This window comes from Ictalurus furcatus, chromosome 6, assembly GCF_023375685.1.
Source record: "Ictalurus furcatus strain D&B chromosome 6, Billie_1.0, whole genome shotgun sequence".
In the NCBI taxonomy this organism is placed as follows: Eukaryota; Metazoa; Chordata; class Actinopteri; order Siluriformes; family Ictaluridae; genus Ictalurus; species Ictalurus furcatus.
The window spans coordinates 16,226,674-16,251,050 of NC_071260.1; the positions used below are offsets into that span (position 1 = coordinate 16,226,674).

Consider the following 24,377-nt stretch of genomic DNA (forward strand, 5'->3'; position numbering starts at 1 on the left):
AATGCTCTTGTGGCTGAATAGACAAATCCCCACAGCCATGTTCTAAAATCTAGTGGAAAGCCTTCCCAGAAGAGTGGAGGTTATAGAGGGACTACATTTAGAATGGGATCTTCAAAAAGCATATATGGGTGTGATAGTAAGGTGTCCACAAAATTTTGACCATATAGCATACACTGTAAAACATTCAAACCAAAATGTTCGATATCCCACTATGCATTGTGTTTTTGGGTATTTTACTCTAAACCAATGCACTGCCCTGATTGCCTAATCGTTTATAGTACAATCCTGTAAAATAATTAAACAGTATTTTGCTGTAAAAAATACTGTAAATTAATATTTTTTTAGTGTACTTAGCTAGATAGATAGACAGACAGACAGACAGATTATATACAATATAAAAGAGCCACAGACTACAAAAGCCTACTACCTTATTTTACATTGCAATGGCTGCACATTGATGTGAAACTGTCAACTGCACATTCCAATCCACTTCATATGCAGTGCAGTTGATTCAATAAACATGGCAATTTTCTATTATAACAATGTTTTTTGGTTGTTAACAATTTTTTTCTTCATGTGACAGCTGTCACTATGGCACATGGGTCTGCGCAATACTAACGTAGCAACCCACAATTATTTTCACGCAGAGCTGGCAACAAAAGAACACATCAAGACATTTCTCAAAATGAGTTTCAAAATGATTTTGTTACACAGAAATGTGTGTCTTGAGCAAAGCAGTCTCTCAGTCTAATGCCAGTAGTTTAAGACACTGTACTAAAGGTTGTAAGTTCAAATCCCAGCACTGCCAAGCTGCCACTGCTGGTCCCTTGAGCAAGGCACTTAACCCTCAACTGTTCAGTTGTATAAATGAGAAAGATGTAATTTGCCCTGGATAAGGGTGTCTGCCAAATGCCATAAATGTAAAAATAAATGTATAACTAAAGGCTCCCAATTAACAATTTCCAAATAATAAACTTGGTAAACTTTTGCATGATATTCATATGTCTGAATCTTTAAAAAAAAAAAAAACTCTTTTACTTCTTAATGTCTCATCTACAGAACCAGACCTGTTATACAGTGTTAAAATGTACATTAGAAATGTTTTGCATCATATTAATAGTTCTTACTGAATGTGTGCATGCATGCGTGTGTGACAAAAATAACTGAACTAGGGTTTTTCTGCTAATAACATACTTTGACACCTTTGATACTTTAAGAAATCATAAACATATTTCACCAAAACAATGTGGAAATGTTTTTTCTTTACATTTTAATCTTGCCTATGTAATCTTCCAGCACACTCGGTAAGGAGCCAGTGAAAGTCCTTCTGCATAAAGATGTTTAAAACCTTGCTAGCTAAGTGTGATTTGTTCACACAGTGAATGCCAGGCTTTGATCAACTTGTTGGATAGCTACATACTACAGTTAAATAGAAAATTGGCCTAATGAATTTGGATTGCAATAATAGCGGGTGTCAAAATGCTACTGCAGTAAAATTATCTTATATTGCAGTTTTCTCTCTTTTCACTTTTTGGCATAACCAGACTTTATAATTATACACTATATGGTCAAAATGTCTGGATACCTGGCCATTATAACAATGTGTGCTCATTAAACATCCCTTAATATATGGACATTAATATGGACATTGGAAATATGGAATATCGAGTTAATATCGAGTCCCCCCTTTGCCGCTATAACAATCTCCACTCTTTTGGGACATTCTCCTAGATGTTGAAGCATGACTGTGGGGATTTGTGCCCATTCAGGCACAGTAGCATTAGTGAGATCAGGCACTGGTCTCAAGTGTGAAGGCCTGGCACACAATCTGCCTCACAATTTAACTGAAAGGTGGAGCTCACTTTGTGCATAAGTACATTGTCATATTGGAACAAATTTGGGCTCCTTAGTTCAAGTGGCGGGAAAATGTAATGCTACATTGACAAGACTAATACACTGTAGACAATTGTGTGCTTCCAACTTCCCAGCTTTGTGGCAACAGTTTGGGGAAGGTCCATATAGTGTATAACTTTACTTGGCCATGTAGTGTACAACTTTACTGTACTTGTTATTGAGGACAAATCCAAAGAGAAACATATTTCAGTTCAGAACTTTATATAGTAAGGTGTCAAAGGCTACCACATGTAAATGACCAGAACGTTAGGTCTAGAACTATGATATAATATACACAGTATTATGGGTTCTCTGAGCACCACTTTGAGAACCATGGCTTTATAAGTGCTAAAGGACATACAATTACTGACTTCGCTCCACACTATTAAGGCCTGATTTATCAGAGTGGTTTATCACTACCCTCCAGGGTTCATAAATTATGTTTATAAAATTAAAACATCAGTGTCTTCCTCATTAATTGTAAAAAACATGCACTGCAAAAAAAGACATCAAGTAGAAATATCTTGAATATAGTCAAATGTATGCAGCAGCTTTTTATCCAAATATAAGATTATTAAAGCTGACAGATTTTACTCTGATTATATATATATATAATATATATATAAATTTAGGAATACAGGTTTAATAATAGTATATTTGGTGTATGGCAGTCTTATAATAGACAATACTAGATAAATTTGACTATATGAAAGATATTTTCAGTGCTAAGACATCATTGTTTTTGCAGTCTCTGCCCACGTTGCAGAAAAGAAGACAGAAGAAGTCACTCTGACATTAAAACGGTATAACATAGTTATATTTAAAAGAAAAAAATAGTAAAATGACAGAGCACACCTAAAGGTCCATTTATTCTTAATTTCATTAAAAAAATGAAAGCTTTGGCAAGAGAACTGTTGCTGTAATGCAGAACATACACTGATCAGCCATAACATTAAAACAACTTGCCTAATATTGGGTATGTCCCCCTTGTGCCACCAAAACAGCTCTGACCTGTCAAGGCATGAACTCTACAAGACCTCTGAAGGTCTGTTGTGGTATCTGGCATCAATCTTTATTTTTGTTAACTTCCTCAAACCATTCCTAAACAATGTTTGCAGTGTGGCAGGGCGCATTATCCTGCTAAAAGGGGCCACAGCCACTAGACCCAGTAGTCTAGCCATCATAATTTGCCCAAGTCAAAGTCACTCAGATCCTTATGCTTGCCCATTTTTCCTGCTTCCAACACATCAACTTCAAGAACTGCCTGTTCAGTTGCTGCCTAATGTATTCCAACCTTTGACAGGTGCCATTGTAATTGAGACAATCAATGTTATTCACATCACTCGTCAGTGGTTTTAATGATATGCAGTCCATCCAGGATTTTGCGCTTGCAGAAATTAATGCGAAATCAAGGAAACCTGCAATATTCCCAGGTCTCAGTTTTTTGGTTTGAAATGGATCATATTTTCCTACAACACCAATTCCGAAAAAGTTGGGACAGTATGGAAAATGCAAAAAAACTAACAAAAAGAGTCATTTGAAATTCAATTCACCCTGTAATATATTGAAAACAAATTATTAGCACATTGAGTTTTACATTGTGAATTTAATTTATTTTTGAAAATATACACTCATTTCAAATCTGATGACTGCAACACACTCCAAAAAACTTGGGACAGTCGACTTTTACAACTGTGTAACATCACCTTTTCTTTTAACAACACTTATTAAGCGTTTGGGGACTGAAGACACCAGTTGGTCAAGTTTAGCAAGCGGAATTTTCTCCCGTTCATCCATTATGCATTTCTTCAGCTGTGCAACTGTATGGGGCCTTTGTTGGCTTATTTTGTGCTTCATAATTGCCACACATTTTCAATCGGCGATAGGTCAGGACTGCAGGCAGGCCATGCTAGCACCCGCACACTCTGCTTGCGCAACCATGCGCTTGCAATCCCACAAGAATGTGGTTTGGCGTTATCCTGCTCTGCATGGCAGCATATGCTGCTCCCAAATGTATACATATCTTTCTGCATTAATGGTGCCCTCACAGATGTGCAAGTTACCCATGCCATGGGTACTGACACACCCCCATACCATTACAGACACTGGCTTTTGGACCTGATGCTGATAACAGCTTGGATGGTCCTTTTCCTCTTTGGCCCGGTGAACATGACGGCTGTTTGTCCAAAAACTATTTGAAATGTTGACTCATCAGACCACAAAAGACAATCCACTGTGCTACTGTCCATCTCAGATGAGACCGAGCCCAGAGAAATGGGCAGCGCTTCTGGACAGTGTTGATGTATGGCTTCTGCTCTGCATAGTAAAGCCTTAACTTGCATCTGTGGATGCAGCGGCGAATGGTGTAGACTGACAAAGATTTAACAAAGTATTCCCAAGCCCATGTCAGGATATCCATTACAGACTAATGACGGTTTTTAAGACAGTGACGTCTGAGGGATCGAAGATCACGTGCATTCAGAAGTGGTTTTCGGCCTTGCCCTTTACGCACCAAGATTTGTCTGGATTCCTTGAATCTTTTAATTATACTGTCCACTGTAGAAGGTGAAATGCCCAAAATCCTACCGATTTGTCTTTGGGGAATGTTGTTCTTAAAGTGTTGGATTATTTGCTGACGCATCTGTTGGCAGGTTGGCGAGCCTCGACCCATCCTTGCTCTTGAAGGACTAGGCCTTTTTTGGAGGCTCCTTATATAGTAGGATTAGATGATTGCTTCACCTGTTTCCCATAACCTTCTTATTTCAACTTGTCACATGGCTATTACTCCTAAATTGCCCCTGTCCCAACTTTTTTGGAACGTGTTGCATGCATCAATTTCAAAATAAATGTTTATCTTCAAAAACTATGCAGTTGATTAGTTAAAACATCAAATACCTTGTCTTTATATGTTTTTTGTTTAAATTCAAGTCAAAGTACATTTACAAATCATCTCCTCTTTGTTTTTATTAGTATTTTCCATACTGTCCCAACTTTTTCGGGGTTATATTAAAAAAAAAAAAGACAACTAGCATGTGCACATCTGACACCAGTGACGTCTTCATCTTGAGGGTAAAACATTGTTATTGATTAGGCAATAGCTAGAGAGATAATCATTTTCAGCCAGTGTACGTTTCAGCTTCCATACTTGCTCATTCAAAGTGTTTTTGTTATTGCTACAAATTGTAATTAACATTCTGGAGAAGGAAAGATAACGAAAGAGCAAGAGATTGAGAGAGAGAGAGAGAGAGAGAGAGAGAGAGAGAGAGAGAGAAAAGGGGAGAAGAGAGAGCAGGATATAATGTACAATTCACTATCTTGCACAGACAAATGCAGCACTCTCTCAAAAATAGGAAACTAAAAAAAAAAAACTGTATTCAAAAACTGTAAAACACCAGGACAGCCCAGAACAGAGATATTTATCAAAAATCTGGTTTTCATACAAACACATGTTACAGCAGGCAAGTATGAATGAATAAATGAATGGATGTATGAACGACTGAATGAATGAATGAATGAGACAGTGTTAAGATTTGTTGAGAATATCATAGCAATTGTAACAGAAAATCCCTAGGAGCTAGTCCTGTATTTCTGTGATAAGAGAATACAATATCAAGAGTCTGACTACATTCAGTTTCCAAAGCGCACCTCATACTCTTCTAAATCCCAAGTACAATTAACTGCAACTTACATCCTATAAGAGGCCAACATTTTCAAAACTAATTGCTCTATTTCTTAATCTCAAAATGATTTAGCCATATGTCCCTTTCAATGATCCATGTAATATAACACTTCAGTGAAATTTTCCACAAAGCCATTTCTAATTTACACGCTCCTTACAAGTGCTCACAAAATAAACAAATCAGCTTGAATTTAAAGGACATCTGTGCATTGCTTGCATGAAGAAATAGATCAGCATTTTCTCATGTCCTGCTGTCCACATACAGTATCATAAAACTACAGGCCATCACACTCATGCTATTTTTTAAAAATTGGCATGCATCCCTTTATGCAGAGAGATACTGAGTAGACGGATATTCCTATTCGGACTAATCCTCATATCTACTGCCAAACAACAGGCACATTCCCCATACCAGACACACACAGATGCAGACAAACATGCACACCGGATTGTTTGGCACAGGCTGTTTTTACTGACTACAGCACAAACATGCACACACTGACATCCAAACATCTGAGTGAAAATGCTTCTATTTTGCATTCTTTTCTAATTTAATAGAACATTTTCATAAAAACTTATATTATAAGCAATAACTTGAGTGATGCTTGTGAGATCTTGCACAACACTGCATCGTCCTAGCGTGGCCCCTAACTATCACTGATACAGTATCACCTGTGGATCTGAGGGGGAAAAAAGAAGGCATGGCCAGACATACATAATGAGTGCAAAAATAGCAGAAGCTGGTTATGCATCAGGTGTAGCTGCTAGCCAGTAGCATTTGCATTTAGTCAGTTTTTAAAAAAAATTTTGGGTAACACTTTCTCTGAAGCCCATGCATATAATAAATTATAGCCCCATTTATAATTATTTATAAGCAAGTATTACTGCTCTACAAACACATTTATAAAGACCTATGCTTTGTTATAATAACAGTTATAGCTACATTTATATTAATGCTATAACAATGTTATACTTAGAAGTGATACGCTTGCTTTTTCAATGCCCATGCTCATAATGCATTATACCTCAATTATACAATCCATTAATGTATTCATAAAAATGCAGCCTGCATTTTTATAATGTTGTTATATTAGTTATAATGACTTACTAGTCATACAGATTTATTTCTATGTCGAATTATTGAATTATTTTATATTGTTGTTGATAGTTGTGTTGTGCTGCCTTATAAATACTTATTGTGAGTTATAATACAATTACTAAACTTTATAAATGCATCATTGGTGGCTTTAAGTAAAGTAAAAGCATAGGATGCAGTTTCCATAATGCACATGTTAAGAAATCATGAAGATATGCTTGTTATGCATTATTAAGGCCTTTCAAATTGTTTCTAAATGTAACTACTGAACAATAATGGTTTTAATAAAGTAATGAAAAAAAAAAAGAAATCATATTAATGCAAACAGTTGCAACGTTTGTTTTTTATTAAATGTTACATACCAGCAAAATATTGTAACATTAAGTTTTGAAGTATAATGTCAAATTATACTGACAAACAAATTCCTGACAAACAAATTCCTGACATCAAGAAATGCCTGAGATGAACAAGTGCATTAAGAACAAGTGGCTGACACACTGTGTCTCAGAAGGTGCTATCTACTAGCAAAAGTTCTCCATCAGTTTTCATCTGGGAAATTGTCTCTTTGATGGCACTGCTGATTGCAGCAGGACATCTATCAATAAATGAGGAGAGCTTCTCCACACACTCACTCCATGGAGTGATTGTGTCAAAGACCTCAGGAGCAGCTCATTTCAGTTCATTAATATGATCTGTTGCATTAATATGTTTTTTCATTATCTTATTAAAACCATTATTGTTCAGTAGTAACATTTACAAATAAACAATTTTAATCCTTTTTTGCCAGTACACTGGCGTTCCACTGGCAAAATGGAAATCGACTTATCGGACATTTTCAATCAATATAAACAAATTAATTATTTTATTGAAGCAAGTCTGTTATAAGATTGGCTTTCTGTGTGCGCAGTGTCATGACGGCCGCTCACACTAGGCTAAGCATTTGTATTTTTGTCGGCTGCCATTGCGGATATGGGTTGGAACTGGATATGAGATCATCTGTCAAAACCAGGCAGACTCTCTTTTGAAGTTGTTTTTATAATCTTTTAAAGCTGTGGTGTGAAGTACAGGATAGCTCGATAACGCTAAAATAAGCGCTTCCATTTTTTAATTTCTATTTTTTTCTTACTAAAACGGTCACACAATGACATCGCAATCATCTATTGGCCACATATCTTCACGTAATATGATTACGCAGGTCAGAGTCCACCAAATCTGAACTTTCATCACACAGCGAGCTTGCATTTCCGGTCTGGCATTTTTGGATGTGTTTGCGTGCTGAAGCCTAGTGTGACCGCCCCATGACTCTGGTGAGGAATTGGAGGGTTTTTTTTGGAGGAAGGCAGCATGGATTGAGCTGAGGAGGATTCCAGCATGGAGTGGACAAGATCCTTGAAAAGTACGTAAATTATGTTGCTTTCTATTTTGAATTTTTGCTTATAGTGTTGTATAGCATGTAGTATGTGAATTCATTTTTGCATGTAGAATGAAACTATATTTTTTCCACATGCAGCATGGCAGTAATTGTTTTCACATGTAGCATGGCACTGCATTTTTTATAATAATAAACAACAGCACATGCACCAGCATAGGTTCTTTGATAGCTAAATAGAAATATAGAATTATTATTGTTATTATATAAATATAAAAGCCCATTTAGCATTTACTATGGGTGTACTTATTGTACTTTGCATTCATGAATATTTATTGTTACAGTAAAGAAGAAAATGCTCCTGATCACACTTCTTCTGAGGCCTTCTTCCACCCACATGGAGGTTTCCACTGCAAAACTGACAGCTCCATCTACCCCCAGAGAAGTCAGAGAAGAGGGGTCATTCATGTGTCACTCATTTGAGCCATTAGGAGAGCCAGTGCTGCTGCACTTACAACACAACCTGAACAGAACAGGTGGCACAATATTAACAAGGATGATGTGCTTCCCGTACAACATCACTTTTTTCCTTCCCACACTCCTGGGTTACAGCTTGATAGCCACCAGCAGCACACTTCTCTAGCTGTTCTAGTTATTTGGTAAAGCCACAGTCTCTGAAACAACACAAACCTGTATGCTGAGTAAAAGCAGAAGGGCACGTAGACACCATGGAGTCCTGTAAATAGTGTGAAGATATGCAAATCCTGGGCCTAGACATTTACTGTGACCTAATAAAGCTATCAAGAGTGTGAGATTTGTGGAGAAAGAATATGCTACATAATTTTCCATTCCCAAACTGTGTCAAGCATTCTACAGATTTGAGGCAATATTGTGGATCATGTACAAGAGCAATGTCAAAGACGATGAGCAGACTGACCAGCTGAAGGCACCACTGGCTATGATTGGCTCTTTTATGTGGAGCTCACCAAGAAGCAGCTCTTATTGACATACAGGGTATACTACCAGCCTCACCAGAACCTGGTCTTCAATGAAAGAATGGTAGCCACAAGGTCTAGAAATGTGGATTTTGGGAGTTATGAAGCCATAAGTTATCTTATGGTAGCGTATCTGAGCCAGTGGGGGCTGAAGCTGTCAGTAACGTGTCACAGGTGGCAGAGAAGAGACCATGCTATCCAGTGACAGTTGTAAACACCTCAACCTCTGCTAAGAGAGACAAAGCCTCAGCTGGGAGAAAACATTGTGTACTGCCTTCAAAGGAAAAAAGTACAGCAAGATTATTTACAAATGCAGGTCTTGTGATGTGTTCCTGTGTACTATAGTGGACCATTTTTGTTTCACCGAGTTGGGATTATGTTAAGGACAGCCAAGGTCATTGATGCGCAGTAGACTCTGACTCTTATTTTTTTTTTTATTCAGTTTTTTTGCACGTCTGTTCATGTTTTGCATATAGTTTATATTTTGCACTTTCATATTTGTTGTAAATAGTTATTTTTGCCTCCTAAAATCCAATCCCATGTCCAGGAGGTGGAAACAGCCTATATTACATATGTGACAGTGCTAACAGGGCTCTGGTGGTTAAATGATGGTGAGTAAGTTTCAAACTTTATATTTGTGAAATTGTACATTTTGTAGCTAAGCGTTTCATGCTTTAAATTTTGTGCCATTTGGATATATATTTTGTGTATTTTGTTGCTGGTTTGTGCCATCTTGACATTTGGATGATTTCTTAACATCCTGCATCCTATGCTTTTACTTTACTTAAAGCCACCAATAATGCATTTATAATGGTTAGTAATTGTAGTATAACTCACAATAAGTATTTATAAGGCAGCACAACTATCAACAACAATATAAAATAATTCAATAACTGGACTTAGAAATAAATCTGCATTACCAATAAGTCATTATAACTATAATATAATAACATCATAAAAATGCAGGCTGCATTTTTATGAATACATTAATGGAACCATAAGACTGACTAATTAATACTTTAGTAAATTGGTGTATAATGCATTATGAGCATGGGCACTGAAAAAACAAGTGTATCACTTATAAGTAATTACAACAATAATATAAATGTAGCTATAACTGTTATTATAACGATGTATAGGGCTTTATGCATCTTTATAAATGTGTTTATAAAGCAGTAATACTTGCTTACAAATAGTTATAAATGGGGCTATAATTCATTATAAGCATGGGCTTCATAGAAAGTGTTACCAATTTTTTATTAATTACCCATTAACAAGGTCAGGAATGCTGCAAAACTGAAGTAAACCTAATGAGTTATGGGCTGTAACTAAGCTCATTATAAATTGAAATAAATTATATATACTACACATCCACATGCTCTGTGTTCAACAGCAGCAGAAACACATATTATGAGATACAACATAATTTATTTTTGTCGTTCTTAAAGCTGCAGGCACCACGTTTTCCGACAGACATTTAAATTTTGATAGCCATCGCGATAGTTAGAAATCTATCTGCGATTCCAGATACTATCTGTCAATTGTCCCAAGCATAGTGAAAAGCAGAATCGTAAAAAAATATATATTTTATTGTCCCCCTTTTGCTTTATGACAGCATGCACTCAAGCTGGCATGGACACAAGTTTGTGTAAAACCTGATGATCCACGTTCAAATCCATAAGAGTGTCATCTGAATATGTATGTCAGTGGAAGTGATAAGACTCAAGGAAGTTGAACCGCTTGTACAAACGGATTAACATGGTCAGTATTGCAAATTTAAAATGAAAGTATTGCTTTCATTTTAAATAGCGACCTAGAAATATTGCAGAACCTTGAATATTGGACATTCAAGATATTTCTTTTAAAATTCAAAAACTTTTGGTAATTTCCAGTTTTAAATGAAAAAAAGGCTTTTGGAACCTCCTATATGATCTGATGAATGTGCCAAATGTGGACTTGCATGAGTAATATTCAGAAAAGAGCTTCTTGTGAGTAATATACAGAAAAGAGCTTCTTGCGAGTAATATACAGAAAAGAGCTTCTTGTGTATCTTAATTACTAGTAAAACATTCCTTTTATACAAAAGATACTGCAGACATGAGTTCTGTCTCCTCCAATGTTCCTTTATGAAATGTTCTATCACAGCCCCTCAGATATATAAAATCCCTTCAGGCTTTTACTGAAAGGCTCAAAAACACATCTGTTTGGGAAGACCTTGATGTTTTATGAACTGCACATAAAAGCTATAAAAGCTTTCATCAGTGTGAACATTCACAAAAATTTTAAATGTACAGATGATGTCTCTCAGTTCTACAAATATGTCCTATTGCATTTGACAGTGTTAAAGCCACTTCAGAAAGAGCCATTTTTAACTAATACTGCTCCAAGCTTTAATTACACAACCAGTGTTAATCTGGACAATTCCGCTATTGTCTCTATAATGGCTCTCCTTGTCAAACGATAGCCAGAACCGTGGGAGGCAAACTGCTAACCCGTGCATGTGCTAGCTGATGCCTTCATGGACTCGTAGCCACAGAGTGTGAAAGGCATCTCTGAACTACAAACATTCTAACACTCTAAAAACTGTTCCTGTCAGCAATTACTTTCTTGCTTTATGTGCCACAGCTGACAATAAACCCATAGTGGGCCACTGGAGGACGTTTTTTTTTTTTTTTAATTTTAAGTTTTGAAAAGAATCTTTTGAAAAGAGTAAATAACATAAAAAACTACAAAAAGTAAAAAGTACAACACAGCTCGGCAAGCTAATGATCAAGTTTATCATGGATACCTTTAACACTTTCAGTAAAATCCCAGAGCAAATAACAACAAACTGCAAATAATACAAAACACTATTGTCTTTGAGACTGTTCAGTTTCACTTATAATGTATCACCGATGTAGAAATAAAGCACAGCACCACAATTTATTGAAGAATGACAATAAATATGAAATGACTTTTCCTCACAGGTACAGTGTGGTCTTGTAATAAACTTCTGAAAGCATGTCCTTTGAGCTAGACATCAGCTGAAAAGTAAGTCATTCTGAAAACTAAAAGCCATTTGGGAGCAACTGCAAATACCTCAGCAGATGAGTAAGGCCATTTCTACACCAGGAAGTAGATGAGGAATTAATCCCAAGAGGGATCTTCTAAAACACTCTGTGCTATGCATTTTATTTTCTGTGCTTTTTTTTTTACTGTTGGAACAAGTAAACATGTTCACTAGATTCAAAATCACATTCCCTCTGCTTGCTTACTACCCGCAATAATGCACAGAAATATGATTTGGAATTGGGTTTTTGTATGTAATAAGTGTGTCCAAATGTAAAATAATATGGCTTAAATACAGCTACTGTATGAATATGCTGAACAGTCCTAATGTGAACTAATCCACAATTTTAACTCAATTTGAGATAGAACCACATTTTTGTACCATGCTTACACAATTATTATCTCTGTGCTCCAACAGTAGAGACGATAAAGTAATTTAAATGTTTTCCTAAAGTTTGCCATGCACACACTATTGTGGCAGCATATTCAGGACTTTATTCAAACTCAAATACTAATTTGAAAGCTCTATTTCAAATATTTGCAAATTAATTTCTTTGCGTCTGTGTGTGTGAGTATATGTGTGTATGTGTGTGTGTGTGTGTGTACGTGTGTATAATTGAAGATATAAATCAAATGAAATTGCAGATTATATATTTTCAGTTGCATTTTTATGACCAACACCCAGTGGCTGGCAAAATTAAAATGCAAATGCAAACTCTATATGACATTTCATTTTCAGAATCTAAACTGGTATCATTCTGGCATTTTAAAGAAGCAATATCAATCTTTACACTTTCTGGACACCTGACCATCACACCCATTTATAAGTCTTCCCCAAACTGCTGTCACAAAGTTGGAAGCTCGCAATTGTCTAAAATGTGCAATAGGAACAGAATAACACTAAATGTACCACATATGACTGGCTTTTTACTGATCACTGGACATATCACAACTGTCATATTTTGGTGAACTGGTACTAATTAATGTTCTACCGTATCTACAGAAATGTACAAACAATGTTACCTACATATATCCTTTCCTAAACTGGACTATCAATTTAATAAGTAATGTTTCTGGTAAGGACTATGCAATGGTAAGGATGAAGTCCTGCCCTCATTCACGGTTTCAAACAAATTAATGATAAACCAAGAGATTGACCAAAAACACAAAATTAGCAGAAACAATCACTATCCATTCAATAATCAACTAGTTCACTTCCTCCACAATAACTTCAGCTATAAGTGCCTGCTATGGTCTCTGTTGTATGACGTAAAATATCAGTGATACTATAATTGCTGTATTCATAAAGGAAACCACTCAGATGCTATGGCTACTACACTGATAGCAGCGCTGCTGTTTTGTCCCATCCAAAAAGCTGCTTTATGATGAGAGAGGAGCAAGGGCAGCCCAAATTTCCACTCTCCATATGGACTAATTACAGTCTCCGGGGACCTCCAAGACCTAGCCCCATCAAGCCCGACCTTCATCCCACTAGCCTATGCATTTGGACTTGGAGCACTCTAATTAATGTGAGACCAAATTAAGATGCTGACCTGAGCACACGCTGCAGATGAGAGGGATGCAGAAATGTTCAGTAAGCTTGCCATGGATTTATTGCTCTCAAATTAGTGGCTGATTTCATCCTTGAGGCTTATTACAGCTGGATCAATCCTATTTGTTTGCCAATCAAAGTTCATATATACACCAATCAGCTATAACATTAAACCCACTGACAGGTGAAGTGAATAACACTGATTATCTTGTTACAGTGGCATATATTATACATTAGGCAGCAAGTGAACAGTCAGTGTTTGAAGTTGGTGTGTTGGAAGCAAGAAAAATGAGCAAGTGTAAGGATCTGAACGACTTTAACAAGGGCCAAATTGTGATGGCTAGATGACTGGGTCAGAGCATCTCCAAAACAACAGGTCTTGTCGTGTGTTTCTGGTATGCAGTGGTTAGTACCTACCAAAAGTTGTCCAAGGAAGGACAACCAGTAAACTGGCAACAGGGTCATGGGCACCCAAGGCTGATGCCCCCACCAAGGGAAACTTTGTGTCTTGGCATTCATGTGGATGTTACTTTGACACGTTCTACCTACCTAAACATTGTTGCAGACCAAGTACACCCCTTCATGGCAACAGTATTCCTAATGGCAGTGGCCTCTTTCAGCAGGATAATGCACCCTGCCAAACTGCAAAATTTGTTGAGGAATGGTTTATGGAACATGCCAAAGAGTTCTCCAAATCTCAATCCAATCAAGCATTTGTGGGATGTGCTGGACAAACAAGTCCAATCCATGGAGGCCCCACCTCGCAACTTACAGGACTTAAAATATCTGCTACTAATGTCTTGGTGCCAGATACCACAGCACACCTTCAGAGGTCTTGTGCAGTCCTTGCCTTGCCGGGTCATAGCTTGTATAACAGAGAGTAGAATAGGGCAAATATATACACACTGTCCTTCATACTGAGAGCATTTAAAAGTTGGAACTATTGAACCTTAAAAGGCCATAAAACAGAAGTTCATGCACAAACCAAATCATAAAATAATATCGTTTTAACAGTTTTAAACCTTCATTTTATTGGAACTTGACTTGAAATTCTGCCAGTCGACAAAAGCAGAATGAGGCTGCATGTGTACTGTCATGAGATTGACAGTTTCATGACAAAGGCATCACTCGAGTCAAAATTAATTTCCAAAACCATCCACCCTGATAGGAAAGAAAAAGTAAAAAAAAAAAAGGTACGTCTTAACAAGGTTAAATATTGCCAGAATGTTTTCTCACATTACAGAAAGATGTAAAGATTTGACCAGAAAAAGAGATGAAATATTGATTTAGAGGCCTGTCACTTTTCAAATACTCCAAACTCTTTTTGCATGGGTAAAGATGTATAAATCTGCCAAACTTCAACTTGCTACTTTTAAATTAAAAATGTTAAAAGTCACTTCTGCAATTTCATATTTAATTAACATTTGCCAGAACATCTGACAGATTTTGAATTTCAGTTGGAGCTTTCTGTCATACACATTTTTCTTTCTTTTTTTTTTTTATAAGTAGTGGATTCTTAGGTAAAAAAAGACTGTAATTTGACTGGCTTGGACGATTTTTGTTTCTGATTCACTGGATAAACACGGTTAAACAAATACAGCCAAATAATACCCAACAGAGTTCTGCTAAAGGCACAGACGGTAATATGGTTAGACTGCAGCTGCAATACCCAAATCTTGTTTAATTTTCTTCCTTATCTTGTGTAAATAAATTCTAAGTAGATTTTGTGGGGTTTTGTTTTTGCCTTCAATCTTTAAATTCCTGCCTTCCAGCTGGTCACATATAGCAGTCCATATGGCTCAGGAATAAGAAGCTACCTCCAATACTTTAGTGTGGGGGGGAAGAAAAATCGAAAGGATTTTTCTTGCTTATACACAACTGAGCATTCAGAAAGTTCGAGGAATAGATGCTTGGATTGTCTACATAGTACCTCATTTATAAGCTGAATAAAAGCACCTGCCATATGAGTACATGTTAACTGGTAATGTAAATGTAAAAGGAGCTGGACATGGAGCAGCTCCTTAGTGCTCTCTGTTGCATTTCTTATATGGATCATTGTCTGGCTTTTCTCTCTGTGCTTTGTACCAAGCATCATTATTTTTTTTAAATGAGTTTGCTTTCTTTCTTCTTAGTGTGACAGTAATAATGTGGTTTACTCCTTTACTTCACGATTGTACATTTCAAGCTGTAATCCAATAAATACACAGTGAAATAAGCATGACGGACCATATTCAGAGTTGTTGACTTAACACAAATATTTTTACATAGAAAATTTTCCATATTCAGAGCTGTCTCACACAAATATTAAGTAGATTTTCTGAGGTGGCCCATCTAGATTATTAAAATTATCTGCATGTATAGGTACATCTAAAAAAATTATTTTTTTCTGTAATTTAATTCAAAAAGTGGAAATTTAATATATTATACATTCATTACACTTAAAGTGAAATATTTCAAGCCTTTTTTTTTGTTTTGTTTTAATCTTGATGATTACGGCTTACAGCTCATGGAAATCAAAAATCCAGTATCTCAAAATATTAAAATAAAGAATTTATAATACAGTCAACCTTGATAAAGGTCGATAAATGTCGACCTTCTGAAGTATGATAATTTATGCACTTAATACTTGGTCGGGGCTCCTTTTGCAAGAATTACTGCCTCAGTCCAGCATGGCATGAACTTTTCCATGATATTCAAATTTTTTGAGATGCACCTGTAGTTCATGCTTCTGAGGTTGCCAGTTGTTTCTTGAGTTGGGGTGTCTGAGAGCTGGAATAGTTGTAATTACCACATTATTCTTTATGAATTTGGCTTAACTTGACTCAATCAACATTATTCATTATATTCATTATGCAGCATCATGCAGCAGATTATAAAACAGCACTTGATCCTGCACCTGCTACACTTTCAGACAAAATAGGACTAAACTGTACGTTTCGTTGTTGCTGGAGTGGTGCCCTCAGGGGAATATCTTTTGTATCTTTAATGTACAATATTTCTTTAACCTGGAAATGTGGATCTTGTTTACTTTTAAAAATGATTCAAGGTACATAAATGGATCATTAATTTTTTGGGTATAAGCTTTAAAGGCACATAGGTAAAAGATATATGCAAAAAAAAAAAAAAAAAACTACCATTGAAGGTACCACTCCAGCAAGATGGTGGAAAAGTACAGCTTAATACCTTTTTCTTTTGAGTGTGTATTATTTTGCACCATGAACTAAAAGTGCCAGAAAGCACGAAGCTTAAGCAGGGGTGAAAAACTCTGTATTTACTGTCAAGAGTTGCAGGAAGTGACTGGATAGGCCACAATACCGTGTGCTGACTGCCAATGTCATGAAATTGTAATGTGTGTAGGCTATATATCACTTTTAATTCACAATTCTGAGTTGTTGAATTATTACAATAACATCAGTGTTTTTATTAATTCAACCTGCTCTTCTGAACATGTTCATGGTTAAATGGATATGACCAAACACTCATCTCACAGTTACAGCTCACTTTAATTATCTGTAGTTTCCAAAGAAAATATTAGCTCTTTGAGATAATCAATGTCTCTTTCCGCATGCTTTACAGCATTGGTATTATTATTTAATTAACAGTGTCATATTTATGCACTTAATATTGGTCTGGAATGGTATTTCCTAGTTTTTTAAGTGTATATACAGCACAAAAATATATGTCATGGATACATATGGTGGTTACCTTAAATAGTGGTTGTTGATCAAACTGATATAATAGATGAAAATGTACGTATATCCAATGTCAGGATCATGTGTTACTGGGAAATGGCTGTTTTTTCTACTGTTTGAGTAGCCTGTAAGTCTGTAGTTCAATCTGACGTCTGAATACCGATGTGTGCAGTTTCATTAATAACTCCTCACTATGCCCATGTAACTCAACTCAACCTAAATGCATCCTAAATGGCATTTCATTATATGAATATGAATGTAATAAATATGCTAATGAGTTACATTTAGGTGAATGTTTCATTTTCTTTAAATAGAAAAGCACAGTAAATTATTTCTGCTCTATTCATGGATATTCATATTTGAATCAGAGACTGTTCTTATCAATGTTGCCCTGGCCCCAGAGAGAATTGTTTGTTTGTTTGTTTCAATGGTTGTTATTGAAAAGTTAATCAAGTGAGTTAATTGAATGCTGTTGAGAGGCAGAGAGAGGGAGGGAAAGTACATGTGCAACATTGTTTTTCATTATTATGCAAGGGTGGCATTATCTATTAACAATTCCATCTCCCCCAAATACTAAGGGCAGATTATTTCACTATGAAAATATCTACCTGATTGATAATAGGTGTATTTACCATAATGGTCTTGCTTGATTGCTTTTAAATCATCAACATATTAAAACTGACAACAGATGAAAAAAAAATGTGATTAAGCATTTGCTGTGCATTTAAATCTCATGCAATTGGTATTTTTTCCATTAGTGAATAAATGAAAATAGATTCACTAGGTCTAATACATGCCAATAGGTCTACTTAGTATGCATACAACTAATTTTATTTTAGCTGTCACTGTGTATACATTTGCCTATAAAAGATCAAGTCATGATAAAGTCATGGCTAGAAGGTTAGTTTCTTTCACTTGCCAATACATATCTCTGTGTGCAGTTTATCACTCAATAATCAATATCAACAAAAATATCTGTACATGCTGATAAAGTGATCACCCCTGGCCTTAGCACATTTGGACATATTGACAAGCTTCAAACAGAGGTGCAGAATAATGCGGTGTGTAATAAGGGTGTGTGTGAAGGGTTGCATGTAATGTGAGGGTGTGGAACGAGGTGTCTTTAGGCCATGGTGGGACCACATTAAAGACAGCTGTGGTATATTAACAGAGGTGCTCAGACACTGGCTGCATGTTGATCACAGCTCTAGTTCGACATATACTTGAAGGGTCTGTACAATAGCTAATAGCCATCGTAGTATCAGCTCTGATGCCTCCGCTAGATGATGTCCTAGACAGCTGTCTATGTCGCCTGTGCCAACAACCGGCTCAGACAGAGATCTAGAGTTCTAGGATAATGCTTTTGTGGTTATTATCTTATCTTATTGTCACTCAATAAGGAGAAACCAATCCAATCAAGTCTAGTACAAACAATCAGCATGGAATCAAAACTAATTTAGACTGAATGTGAATAAACTGTTAGCAATGATGTTACTGCAGTCCCCCTGATGGGAGGAATACGAGCAGGAGATAAATTACTTTTTCCAGGGATGCAGGAAAAAGAGACACAGTACTTCTCTATTTGAAACAAGCTCAAACAAAGATCTGTTTTCCAATGCGTATATTCCTTTCCAACAATTCTTTTTTTTGTTAAGAAGCTAACTGTTCATAATGCCTAATTTGCATATATAATATTAAAGCAGTTCTGTTATCCAAATTGCTGCTCTATCTTGGTAGGAGCCTGCATTCTGAATTATGATTCAAATGTTAAAAAATTGTGAATCAAATGACAAAAAAAAATCAAACATAAAAACTGCACTACATTTCAATTTTTTATGAAAAACTAAACACAAATATGAGCAACATAGCACATCTGCCATGAGCAACAAAATAATTATTAACTATAATTATTAACTATAAGTATTAACCGACTCCTAGCTTCTTCTTAAAACATATTACTCAATGACTGCTACTAGATTATTTATTCAGTAATACCAGTTGCAAAGGACTCTAATCATAATTATGAATATAACGCTACATTCACACTGTACGCAGATGTAACCCAAATCCATTTTTTCACCTCATATGACATAGATCTTGTCATAATGATGTGTACAGCAAACATCACACTGAATATGACATTATCAATCTCATTTAGAATGTATGTGAAAGGGCAATATGGAAAAAAACACCATATCACAATACTCAAAGACATCTTTCTCTCACACAATATGGGTTATATACACAGTATACAGTTCCCTCCACTAACATTGGCACCCTTGGTAAATGTTTAAAAAAAAAACTTTTGTTAAATATAGGTGTGCAACAATTATTGGTACTCTTTTAGTCAATACTTGGTGCTACCTCTCTTTGCCAAGATAACAGCTCTGAGACTTCTCCTATAATGCCTGATGAGGTTGGAGAATATATGGCAAGGGATCTGAGACCATTCCTCCATACAGAATCTCTCCAGATCCTTCAGATATCGAGGTCCACGCTGGTGGACTCTCCTCTTCAGTTCACCCCACAGGTTTTCTATGGGTTTCAAGGCAGGGGACTGGGATGGTCAGGGCAGGACCTTGATTTTGTGGTCAGTAAACCATTTTTGTGTTGATTTTGATGTACTGTATGTTTTGGATCATTTCCTGCTGGAACATCCAACTACGGCCCCTTTTAAGCTTTCTGGCAGATGCAGTCAGCTTTTCATTTAATATCTGTTGATATTTGATAGAGTCCAGGATGCCATGTATCCTAACAAAATGTCCAGGTCCTCTGGCAGAAAAACAGCTCCAAAAACATTAAAGAGCCACCAGCATATTTAACTGTGGACATGAGGTATTTTTCAGTCCCTGATATATATTTTCTCTCTAGTCTACTCCACCTGTTCACTGTTAGGAGGAAAGGCAAGCACATTTAAGGTGAAAGGTGACATAATAGCAAAGACTTTATCATTCCTCCTTATGAAACCTTCTGTTCTGTTCTGCTCATGACCAAAATATAACAGTGAATTTCAGTAAAGGTGAAACAGAATATTTTCCATATGGGCACAGTTTTGTGTGAAGTCCTCTGGGACTGGTTATGCATATTCATTTTGAGAGGCGGAGAGAAAGTTGAAACAAAGACACAACAGCTGTGCTCCAACTTGGTGACCCCAATTCTTGCCCTCTCCCTGAGTCTGTGTTCTGCAGGTGTGCGTCTGTTTGTGTGTGGTTAGGAACACATGCCGTATGTTCCTGCCCGAACCACTCAGAGTTACTCATTTGATTTTCGCACTTCATTAAGTCCACCCTGACACTTACGTCAGCACATGTTAAAGGCACCAAACAGCTTCTAACCACTAGCAGTTCTACTGAGACTGGCTGCCTCCACACTCTGTAATAACATTTCCAACAGATTTAACGTACTACATAATAACCATGTATTTTCAGTTCCGCTTCTCAAGAGACACACGCTGAATAACAGGCTGCAAGTTTACAATGGGTTTATTAGGCATGGGCGATATGACAAAAATATCATATATATAAATATATATATATATATATATATATATATATATATATATATATATATATATATATATATATATATATATAGGTTTTCTGACAAACTACCAGCAAAACAGTACTGTATTGTGACATAATTTATCACAATATCATCTTATACCACAGCCCTGTTGATATCTCAAATCTGATTGGTCAGAATGTATTGATTAAGTGCACTAATTATTGGTTTAGTGTATGAGGTTCAAATAGTAACTTCTGATAACTGGCTTGTAAATCAGAATATTTGAATATTCAGGGAATTCACTACAGTAGGGTAAACATTGGAGGAAGAAAAGAGCAGAGGGAGGATTTATCGCCCCTGCCTTCATTGCTTAATTAGCTGTATCTAAAAACAAACAAATGGAGGAGGAGAACAATGAATGTAATGTAGCTTAATGTCTCCTAAGACCTCAGGATAACTTTTTGTGATACATCACTACAGCCTCTAGACACCACTCACAACCTAAAAAAGCCCAAGCTTCATCTTCTCCCCTCCTCTGTCCACTGCATCAATTGCTCTGTGTACTGGGAGGTTATTGCAGCTTTTTGCAGTAAGAGATGTTTCAAGGCAAGACCTGCCTTCAGGGCAGGTAAAAAGGCTCTGAGCTTATGAGACGAGAGACAAACCTCTTCAAAATATGACACAATGGTTAGGTGATTTTCTTTCCAGTGTACTGAGGTGTTCAGCAAATGCTAGCTAGAATCCTCCTGTCTTTGCTACTAGGCATCTGACTGAATTACGGATTCTAGAGGAGAACGCTCTTTTAAGTGAGGATGCAACAGCTTTTGAGCCAAGAATAAACAAGAATTTGTTGCTCCGAGCACAAAAGAACTCTGTCAAATTCAACCTGACACTGTAATCTTCTCTGTTTCATATGGGTGAGTGGCTTTTCTTCAGGCAGGCATTAGATCAAAGGGCAGGATCAGCAGGTTGGAGCCGACCTCATGTGGGTGTTGTGTACTTTCAGTTCACTAAAGGTCATGGCTTTGGGCAGCTAATGGGCAGCCACCCAGTGCAGCCTGCCGAGTGTGCATTATTATATCACAGAGGCCAGCTGGCTGCACTTTCTTGTTATTGTTCTTTAGATTACTGTGATCAACAGTAGGTTGTGTCTAACATCACATCTGGTGCTCGGGACATGTTTCACTATTCACCTGTTTTGTAGCTGATAGTGTAAATTTGGCAGGTTGTGAGCCATGAACAATTTTGCAGCATACCGTCATAGATAAACAATTCGAATAATTCAAACCAGTGGTGGACAAATGATAAATTAGCTAGCCCACTGGGTAAGTAAAAGCTTCAAAAAGCTTGCCAAGTTTCATGTTTTGGTTGCCCAGATATAGACTAGGCTAAAAAGTATTTGCTAATATAATCTTGTACATATGGCAAGCTACAATATGTATCCAAAAGTATGCAGACACCTGAGTATTGAACATCCCATTCCAAAACCATGGGCATTATTTATCGGTTCGTTTGCTCTTTGCTTTTATAACAGCCTCCACTCTTCTAGGAAGGCTTTCTACCAGATTCTGGAATGTGGCTGTGGGGATTTGTGCCCATTCCAACTAGTTAGCTAGTTAAGTGCATTAAAAGAAACTAAGGGAAATGAACTATTATATGGTGACTCTGTGTATCATTATCCTACCACCATTATTATTATTTTTATTATTATCATTATTATACCACCATGAAGTGCATTAACATTAAAAATACATAGCAAATGAAAAGTTTTATGAAAGTTTAGTGAAAGTCAATAACGAGTAGGATTTGTTTTCTTTCTCAGGTTGTTGAACGTATTTTTCTGGCAACAATAGACACTTGCCTAGGCTACTGATTTGCCCACCCATGCAAACTCTCACAAAATTCACAGGAAATCTAACAAAAGTAAGCAAATACTGCAGCTGCTAATCACAAACAGTACCAAACCATAAACATTTACCTTTCTAAACATTTCAAAAAACTTAGTGTCTGAACATTTTGGGAATGTACACGAGCCCATTAGCCCATTACTAATGTTCTTCTGTACATAGGTATAGGCTGCCTATAGGTAGGCGGCCATTTTGGGCAGCATTTGAGCCTTCTCAGGATAAGTACTATCCAAACTAGTGGGCAGCTGTTCATTAAAGTGTAAGAAAAAAAGAAAATCTGCCCATAATATCTGAACGTAACTCGCTTCGTTAATATGTGTGAAAGACAAATCGAACTGTATGAGGGTCATGCTTACAATTATGACTAGAATTTGGCTTGGAAATATACATATATAGAGAAACATCTACTTAGGTATCAAAAGTTTCGCTACTGTCACATTCATAGCTGAGATGATCAGACATCTGCATGAGCCAAATGAATATGGATGTCTTACCTCTGCAGTGAACTCCTTCATCAAAGCCATCCGCACAGTCTTTGGCCCCGTTACAGAGCTTGTTGAAGTGTATGCACTTTCTTGTTCCAGGACATTGTATGTGATTGAGGTGACATCTGACTATTACTTCTGTGGTACCTAAAGAAAAGATGATGAAAGCCATTAACATGATATTTACAGCTCATTATGCGACACATATCATGTGCACCCATTTCTTTGTAAGATTTAAGATATAACTGTGAAGATTTTCATATTAGATCACAAACATACACAGTTACTTCTGTGTTTAGAATAAGTTACTAATTCTAAATTTGAATTGCAAAAAAAAAAAAGGCAACATGGCAATTAATAATTATCTCTATAAACATAAAATGAGTGTGGGTATTACTAATGCCACTAATAAAATTATTTAAATATAGTCTTTTATTTAAAATTAAATATTGCAATTTTCCTTCCTTCTCCTTTATCGTTTTTGAGGAATAAAGAAAATCATTTACAGAAGTGTCTTTTCTCGTTATCATCATACTACATCTTCATTTTACATGGCATTTAATTCACTGCCTATTGTAGACTAGCTCATCTCACTTTGCTGTAGGCAAACTCTAATTCTAGGAAAGCCACTCAAACACGTTCATAGCCATTGTCTGAAGATGGGGGCTGTTTGTGAATATATGTTCCTTTATGATAAATTATGAGTGAATGATAAATTAATCACTAAGGCTGAATGTTGAATTTTTAGTTACATAAAGGAAGTGAATGATTCTTATAACTATACCCTCACATAAGGCACACTGTTTGTGTGTGTGTGTGTGTGTGTGTGTGTGTGTGAGCAACATACATTTCTTATATAACATTGAAAATAGACAAAATTCATGCTGTCTTTAAAAGTAGCCATTACAGTAAGAAATAAAATATGTTTAATGAAATTAAACAGGGGGAAAACATCGCACTTTCCTAGACTCTTTACTGAAAAACAATAAGTGTAGATTTGTACTTAAAGAATGCAATGCTGAATTAGTGTGAAAACAATAGACAGATTCAACAACAGATTCAGTAAAAGATTTGTGATCAGACAGCTGTTACATTTTTATAACCGTGGACTGCATTTACGAATCCTGCACTGCAGCACTGCACAATACATTTCCACT

The 24,377-nt window shown here is 36.4% G+C and overlaps 1 protein-coding gene across 1 annotated transcript in view; it reads right to left on the bottom strand.

Annotated features, from left to right (window-relative positions):
- lrp1bb (low density lipoprotein receptor-related protein 1Bb) overlaps window positions 1-24,377 on the bottom strand; it is a 331,362-nt gene that overhangs the window by 195,019 nt on the left and 111,966 nt on the right. Inside the window, exon 3 of the mRNA XM_053626734.1 lies at window positions 23,230-23,367. Within this exon, the coding sequence (XP_053482709.1) occupies window positions 23,230-23,367 (138 nt within the window). The remainder of the gene's footprint in view (window positions 1-23,229; window positions 23,368-24,377) is intronic.